The sequence below is a fragment of the Cynara cardunculus genome, assembly GCF_001531365.2.
Source record: "Cynara cardunculus var. scolymus isolate 2C chromosome LG 9, CcrdV1, whole genome shotgun sequence".
Lineage (NCBI taxonomy): Eukaryota > Viridiplantae > Streptophyta > Magnoliopsida > Asterales > Asteraceae > Cynara > Cynara cardunculus.
In genome coordinates this window covers 6,135,611-6,144,562 of record NC_037536.1, presented here as the reverse complement: position 1 = coordinate 6,144,562, position 8,952 = coordinate 6,135,611, and the positions used below count along the sequence as shown (strand labels likewise).

General features: G+C 36.9%; 1 protein-coding gene across 1 annotated transcript; it reads left to right on the top strand.

Annotated features, from left to right (window-relative positions):
- The first annotated feature begins 333 nt into the window (after positions 1–333).
- LOC112518645 (aldehyde oxidase GLOX) lies at positions 334–1,977 on the top strand. Its single transcript, XM_025126418.1, has one exon. The coding sequence runs from the start codon at positions 334–336 to the stop codon at positions 1,921–1,923; it is 1,590 nt and encodes a 529-aa protein (XP_024982186.1). The 3' UTR covers positions 1,924–1,977.
- Positions 1,978–8,952: the final 6,975 nt, after the last annotated feature.

Genomic DNA, 8,952 nt, shown 5'->3' with positions numbered 1-8,952 from the left:
CATATTTCAAATGGAAATCAAAAGATTTTGGTTTTTGAGCAATATTTGCAGAGCCGATATGCAAATTTAGCTGCTATTTCATGATAATATATACTCTTCCTGGCCGATGACATGTAGTTAAGTTGACAAAAGGATAGGACGATTATGTCCAAAAAAGTATATACTTTATTTGTCCTAAAATAAGTATTTACATTTTTATTTTAGTTTGTTTCGGTATTCAATTTTTGACTTATAAATACTATTTTCATTAAAAAAATTTAGGGAAGATTGATATATATACACTCATTATTTCTAATTCACCTGCCATGTGTTGTGTTCCTTCTTCACAGAACTATGAAATCATCAAGTTTTCTCCTACTTGTAATTGTTTGGATGGTGATGGAGTCACGTGCTGATCTCCCCGGCACGTGGGAGCTACTGGTGGCTGATGCCGGAATAGCCTCTATGCACACCGCCGTCACACGTTTCAACACCGTCGTCCTCCTTGATCGCACCCATATTGGCCCCACCCATAAACGCCTTACACAACGCCATTGTCTAAAAGATCCGGTTCTCAAACGCGATTGTTACGCCCACTCCGCCCTCTTTGACCTTACTGCCGGAAAAATTCGACCTCTGATGATCCTCACCGACACCTGGTGTTCCTCCGGCCAGTTTCTCTCCGACGGAACGCTCCTCCAAACCGGCGGCGATGGTGATGGTGTTAAGAAAATACGCCGGTTCACCCCTTGTGAACCTACGTCGTTTTGTGATTGGGAAGAACTTGAAGATGCTGAATTATCACAAGGTAGATGGTATTCCACTAACCAAATACTACCAGATGGGTCCGTGATTATTGTCGGTGGTCGCGCCGCTACTAGTGTTGAGTTTTTTCCGGCGAGACGTCACGGCGGTGCTGTGAATTTTCCGTTTCTTGCTGAAACGGAGGATACCCAGATAGACAATCTTTACCCCTACCTTCATCTTCTTCCCGATGGCCATCTATTCGTGTTTGCCAACAACAAAGCTGTATTATATGACTATAAAAAGAATGTAGTATTGAGAAAATACCCTCAATTGGACGGTGGCCCACGTAATTACCCGTCGGCAGGGTCATCGGTGATGCTGTCACTGACGGGTGATTACGCCGCCGCTACCATCGTCGTTTGTGGCGGAGCACAATATGGAGCATTCATCGAGAAAAGTATAGATACGCCGGCTCACGGTAGCTGCGGTCGGATCGAAGCAACAAAACCGGATTCAGTTTGGGAAATGGAGGATATGCCGTTTGGCCGGATTATGGGGGATATGGTGATGCTTCCGACCGGCGAAGTGTTGATCATAAACGGAGCACAAGCCGGTACTCAAGGGTTTGAAATGGCGTCTCAACCGTGTTTATATCCGCTTTTGTACCGACCGGATGAACCGGCGGGACTCCGTTTCATGACATTGAACCCCGGTTCGGTGCCTAGAATGTATCATTCAACGGCTAATTTGCTTCCCGACGGGAGAATTCTGATCGCCGGAAGTAACCCACATTATTTCTACAATTTCAATGCTGAATTTCCTACGGAATTGAGAATTGAAGCTTTCTCGCCGGAATATCTGTTGCAAGAGAAAGCAAATATCCGGCCGACTATCATTGAGTTGCCGGAGAAAATAACTTACGGCGGTGATTTTGATATTCTGGTGACGACAGAGCTTCCGGTGGTGGGAATAGTGGAGGTAAATATTGCGAGTGCCCCCTTTGCCACACATTCTTTCTCGCAGGGGCAGAGGATGGTGAAGCTGAGGGTGTCAAGCGCGGTGCCGAATGGATTGGGGGCTTATCGGATTTCATGTACGGCTCCGCCGGACGGTAGAGTGGCGCCGCCGGGATATTATATGGTGTTCGCCGTAAACACGGGGGTGCCAAGTGTTGCAAAATGGGTGAAACTTCATTAATTTACAACTATAATTTTGTAACGTTTTTAGCCTTTTCCTAAAACTATGTTTTTAAGGCATACTTTCATTATTTTTAACTATTTCTTAATTAAAATTTTATTTTAACCAGATTTCATGTAAAAATTTTACAACTCGATTTTCAGATTAAAAAAAATCCACATTTACATAAAAAAAAATTGTATAAGGATTCTCGTTTATATATATATATTTTTTTTATTAACTTGGATATCCTATCTGTTATGCGAGCCGACTAATCCTAAAGCGACCATCTGCTTTATAGATAGTCCGGAGTCACCGTATTTGAACTTTCGTAATCATAAGAGAATTTTTATTTTGTAGATGGGTTAAAATATAAATCGGGTCTCAAGAGAAGAACATATATTTTGATCGATTTCTTTTATTATAATATTTTTAGAATAAAGTTGTAAAAAGGTATAAGATTTGCAATTTATAAATGTAAATGAATGGTTGAAAAACCATTTGGATGAATGATTATTAATTAAAAATATTAAAATTTAAAACATTATAATTTTATTAGAATAAAACAACTTCTTAAAAGTGCGGTTGCTTTGTAAAAATGAAAAAGAGTTCGAATATTTTTATAAGTTATTTAAAATTTAAATAATTTTTTTTGGTGTAAGGGTGTTAAAAAACCAGACCAAATCAATCCAACTCAATGTGAAATAATTCAAACCGATGTTTAATTGAGTTGTAAAATTTTCAAACCGTAGATATTGGGTTACTATTATTTGAATCAACTCAAACCGAAGAACTTGATATCCTTTTATTTCTTGGATTTAATATGATTGTTGAAATTCTATTATATATTAAACAATTAACTATCATGTACGCTATTTATATACACATATTTTCAATCTATTCACATCTATATATAACTCATTCGTATATATGTTCAGTAACTGTGAACATAGATATGTAAATTGAAAAAATTAACTGAATGTGATATACGTAAAAAAGTATGGATAAGTTGTATCAAATGATTGATGATGAAAAAGAAATTATGAATAGAGAAATAACATATTCAAGGTTAGAAATATATTTTAATGTAACAAAGTATCAACTCAACCAACTTGTACAGGTTAGGTTGGGTTGGTTTAATTTTTTTTTTTCCAAAACAAAAGCATTAGGTTGAGTTGTTCAAATATCTTCAATTCGATCAACTCAACCCATGAACATCTCGGTGGGAGATGGTGGTTGTTGGATATAAAGATAATGGCATCTCATTTTGAGGAATATATTGTCCACGTGAAATTGACTTTAAGAGTTGCAAGGAAGGTATTTTTATATGTTAGCCAAAATTTACTTTTTATATGATGCGTTTGTTGTTTTAAATCAGGAATATATATTTTAAAAAAACTTAAATTAATTTTACGGTTTTCAAATCATACGCATTTCAACCTCTTGTCATTCCTTGTCGACTCATATTCGTCCACTCTCTATCATCGCTTATCACAACCATTGGCCCATGCCATCGATCTCCCTCTTTTTTTATTGTTCCTTTTTTCGCTTTTTAATTCTCCATTAAATTGTTGTAAAAGTGGAAGAGCTGGAAAAAAAAAGATAGAAAAAGAGAGATCGATGGCATGGATCAACAACGATGATAAATGGTATGAAGAATGAACAATGATGGAGCGACGAGGAGTGGCCGGGAGGAGGGGTAGTGTGTGAGGAGTTGGAATGGCGTACGGTTTGTAAACGATAAAAGCGATTCAAGTTTTTTTAAATTTAAAATCTTCCTAAGCAGTTACACATTCCTTTTTTGAGTTAAAAGAATGTTGATACAAATTTTTAAAAGTCTGATGGTCTATTTATCAATCATTTCAACCAGATTGAGGTTAATGATGGGAGGAATCAAGTAGGACATAATGATAACCTTTCTTAGAACTATCAACAATTTAATACTAAGCTTTTTAACCCTTCGAAACAGTACGATTTTGAGTACATTTTGTACCTTGTATGATGTTGCCTCCTAACATAAGAGTAATATAAGGTAAGGTTCCATCCCTTTGACAACAACAAGACTCATCAAATGAATTATGGGTAACTGAATAATGTCATGAAGTCTTGGAGCGCTTGTAAAGGAGCTTTTTCACTGATTAAAAGATCTTTTATCCATGGGATTTTGCCTCAAACACGACCCTGTAAACTAAATTTTATCGTAACTAATGTAAGCACGTGAAAGAAAAGGTGTAATGCCCCAAAGTTGAAGCAATATATTGGAAATAGGGAATCTTACTGACTTACTGTAACATATTGATAACTCAACATTATAAGATGTGGGACGAAATGTTACAGACTCCCATTGTCAGGTTCTCAGACCATCATACTATTTTGATCCAACCTAATTCGCTGTTATATTGTTTTGCCTATTCCACCCTCTTTGATCCTAATGGTGGACGAATACAACCCCTGGTAAAACAATCATATTTGAGAGCTAGAACTTTCGATCCATTCTGCAATGGTCTTTTCTAAGCCTCTTTCACATACAATCATTTGAATCTCTTTCTTTTGAATGCAATTTCCAAATTTTGTTCCAAGAAATGACAGTAGACATATAGAACCAAGTACACATAAATTTAGTAACTAAAAATATGAGTTGTTCTTAATGATATCCGTTGTATCTGCACATCAAGCGAACATATCATTGTTAGGTCTAGTTTGAATCAATAATATACCCGGGGAATACATACCAAACCCCCTAGAAACAAATAAATATGTATAGTATAACTAGATGAAGCTTCTAGAAGGTCGACCACTACATAGAGAGATCTATATACCATTCATGAGCGATAGCGAAGCCTATAGAGGCGCAAGGCAACATGTATAAGAACACCAAAAAACAGAAAATAATTATTTCAGAGGCACATAAATTGGGAATGTAGATTCAGATGCACCTTACAAATATGAGATAGAACCCCTTTCACGCTCATGTTACGTTGACGTATTGCAGAAGAAAAAACTGCAAAATATTAGGCAAGCTATGCCCCCATCAATCTACATGTAAAATCATACAAACTAAGGCTAACTCGTATTATTATAAGCTAAAATTAAAATATTTTCTACAATCTTTTCTCATGTGACATTATGGACTGATCGTTGCAACGAAGACGTGGATATGGTACTCCTATGATATTAGCTCAGTACATGCTTATGCACATACTACAAAAACATGTCACATCAATTGCAATCACAGCAGGTAACATATCATATGTCAAATGGTACAAAAGATGTGATACATAAAACAACAAACACATCAATAATTACTAGTACAAGTAGTAAAATGATTCTGCAAATGAGATAGACTAAGTTGTACGCTAGAATCACATATTATCTCCAAGTACATTAATCCATAAATAATGGTACATCAAGTCGAAATTCATGGAGGTATACATGTGTCGTTGAAAACGAGTCAAAAGAATAAATAATACAAGCATGCTAACCACCATTAAGAATCCTTAGTGATAGCATCAAACTTTCATGTCTTAATATGTGTTTATAGGCTCAAAATCCCGCTTTTATGTTTTAATAGGCCTAAATTATGTTTATATAGCCTAGTTCTAGTCCTATGTTGATCAGTGCAAGAAACGAGCAAGAAAAAGCGAGGAAAATGGTTGGCTTGTTCAAGAGGGTTGTAATGAACAAGTGATCGAAGAAATGCATAACGGAGAAAAATGATACCATGACATGCTACCCTGCCATGTCAGAGTCACATACCAAGGCCGATAATATATATGGACTTACAGTACATAAAATACTACCCCAAGATGCGACTCTGACATGACGGTGTCGCATAAGGCACCTTGTTATAACCGATTAAGTTATTATTTGAAAGTTCAGGGTTGATTTTCAAAAGTTGTAAAAAGTTGAGGGATGTCTTTTAAATAATAGTTTAAAAGTTTTAACATCCACCGCCTCATGTGGAAATTATATATATATATATATATACTAGGTTCGGACCCGTGTATTACATGGGTTACTGATAAAAATTAAGCTGAAGTAATATGTTTTTTATAAACAATTAATAATTGGAGGTAACTTATAAATTTAAAGAAAGGTAATATTGCGATTAATTTTTTTATATAAAAATGCTCTTACTCGAAAATTAAATGTTACATATAGAAAGAACGACTTCTGCTTCGATGATCAGAAAAAACTTCTAAATGGAGACCAACAATGTAGATTCAGTACGCACCGCTGCGTAGTACAAGCAGATTGTTTGTATACCTATGTATAAGACAAACATAGGGCATTTTAGGTTCTGGGTAGTACATGATGAGAGAGAACTGTTACTCAAGAGAAGTACATAACCTCTATGATACTCTGCATGAAAGACGAAGGCAGGGTTGAAGGATACAAGCGAAAAAAAGTTTGGAAAGATGAAAACTGAAACTATTTACAGGTACAAGTCTGAAGGTCGTGGTCAGAGCAAGAGATAGATCATCGACGCATTACATGAAGAAACAGAGGTTTTTTTCAAGACTTACTGTTGATCCTCTCTCTCAGTGATTTGATGGTAATCCCTTTTATCTATCGATGTAATTTTGTTTATGTATTTTCAGTTCCAGCGATCAGACATTGAGTATGTTCAATGATCGCTGAGGAACTTGCTTTGTAAATCTCAGAGACAAACTACTTCAAGAAGACAACACTCACACCAAAGAACCTTCAGCGAATGTCGAAGACCGAAAACTGAAGATTAGAGACTGGCGAGTACGTGATCTGAAGCGGTATTCAGTGATTACGAACCTATCTACATATGTGTGAAGACTGCTCTAGCTTCAGCGAATGATGATGAGACCTCCAGGTTATTCCAGCATTCAGCGATCAAAAGAAACTTGCTTAGCACGATTATTGTTGTCTTGTCCTTATGCACACAAAGGACAAACCCATACCCTTACTAAAGTTAGTACTATACGGAGCCGATTAGTCGACTCTTTGTCCACCAACTTTAGGTAAGGATGTCTGCTCAAGAATAGTCCTTTTGTACTATTCACTGTAGCAAAGGACAAGCCTTTCTCTTAAGGCTTGACACGCACTCTAAACCCTACCTTACTGCATTAAATGAACATTTAATGCATTGGTATAAATAGAAGTGTTTCTTCTTCCTACAGAGAGCGCGCATCACTCTCTTACCTCTTCTTACTTCAAGCATCTTCTAGCTTAAGTAAAAGATCTTTTCTTTCTAGCATTATCTTTTCTTGTATTTGCTAAAGATCTGTGTRTAAYCAAAGGTTGTTTAGATARGTTTTCTATACCTTATCTTTCCGCAAACAATCTTGTAAAATCTGTATTGATCTTCTCTATCAATATATATTTTAAATTTGAAAACTCTGTGTTTGTATTCATCCCCCCTTTCTACAAACTGTTTCTTATCTTGTAGACCCTTTCGGGACCAACAAGTAGTATCAGAGCAGTGTTTTCACTCTTTACTTGTGTATTGTTATTTTGTTGTATTAATTTTTCTCTTCTTTGATAACTTACTGCTTTCAAATGGATTTACAAATCACAAACACACACACACAAGACAATGGCTCTCTTGCCAAACCTCCCCGRTTTGTCCGTGACAACTTTAGTCTCTAGAAGAACCGGATGTCCCTCTTTCTGGAAGGTGTGGATCATGAAATTCCACACTATATAGAAAATGGACCATATATTCCATTTGCTATTGTTCCGGCTGTTCCAGCAATAGCTACGACTGCCGCGATTCTTGAACGGCATATTCCAAAGCTTCCACATCAGTGGAGCGATTAGGACAAGAAGAAAATAGCTATAGACACGCGTGCTCGGTCTATAATAGCTATGTCTCTTCCGGATGAGATTTATCACTCTGTGATGAAACTCAAACTTCTAAATTTGTATGGGATACTCTATGTGTCCAATATGAAGGAACCACTCAGGTTCAGGAGACTAGAAAGATCAATCTAGTAAGACAGTATGAAAGCTTTCTCTATGGAAAGTCCGAGACACTGTCTGAAGTACATCAACGTTTTAATTGCCTTCTTATTGATCTTAGGGCTGTCGACAGGGAATACTCTAATTCTGAAACTTTGACTAAGTTTTTAGAATGTCTTCCTGAGTCTTGGGACACCTTTTCCATGTGTCTCAAGATGTCAAATGACATGTCCACTCTTTCTCTTTGATCTTTATACGGGATTCTGCTTAACCATGAGTAATCTCGTCAACTGAAAAGGAATCTTGTAAAAGAATCCAGGGAAATGAAAAGCTCTCATTTAGCTTTGATCTCTAAAAATCTTCTTCAGTTGATACTTCTACTCCTCTTGTTTCTTCTCTACCTCTCGTGGTCATCACAGAGATGGACTCTTCTGAGGACATTCCAGAATCTGTTTTAACAGATTTTGATGAGTCCCTGACACTCCTAACTAAGTCATTTAGGAGGTTCGCTAATAAGAGTAAATTCCGCAGATCTCCTCAGCTATCCCTTAGGGAGAAGCCAATGTCTGAAAGAATAGACAAGGCTTCAGCTGTCTGCTATAATTGTTATCGACCTGGACACTTTGCATGTGAATGCAGATCGAAGAAGACTGTGACGCCATCCTCTAAAGCTCCTTCCTCCTTCAGGACTGTTGATGAGAAGTACTCTAAACTGAAGGAGAAGTACAAGAAGATGAAGAAAAACCAGCAAAAGTCTAAAGGACTTATTACTGAAGAACATGACTGGGCTGAATCATCTGATGAATCATCTTCTGATGAAGAAGATAAAGCCTACGTCTGTTTGATGGCCATTAATGCTGATGAAGGATCTTCTGAAGCATCCACCTCCTCAGAGCCATCTTCTTCTTCTACCCAGGTATGTTTCCTGAATGAACCCTCTTCTTCTTCTTCTTCTTCTAGTATTTCTGCACTAGATACTCTGATGGTTGACCTTTACAATGCCCTCAATGGCAAATCAAAAGCTGAAATGCTTAATGTTGATCTTCATSAAMAATTGAAGATTTGCCATTCTAAGATCAAAGAACTGACCTCTGTCGAGGAAAATCTTAAAGATCA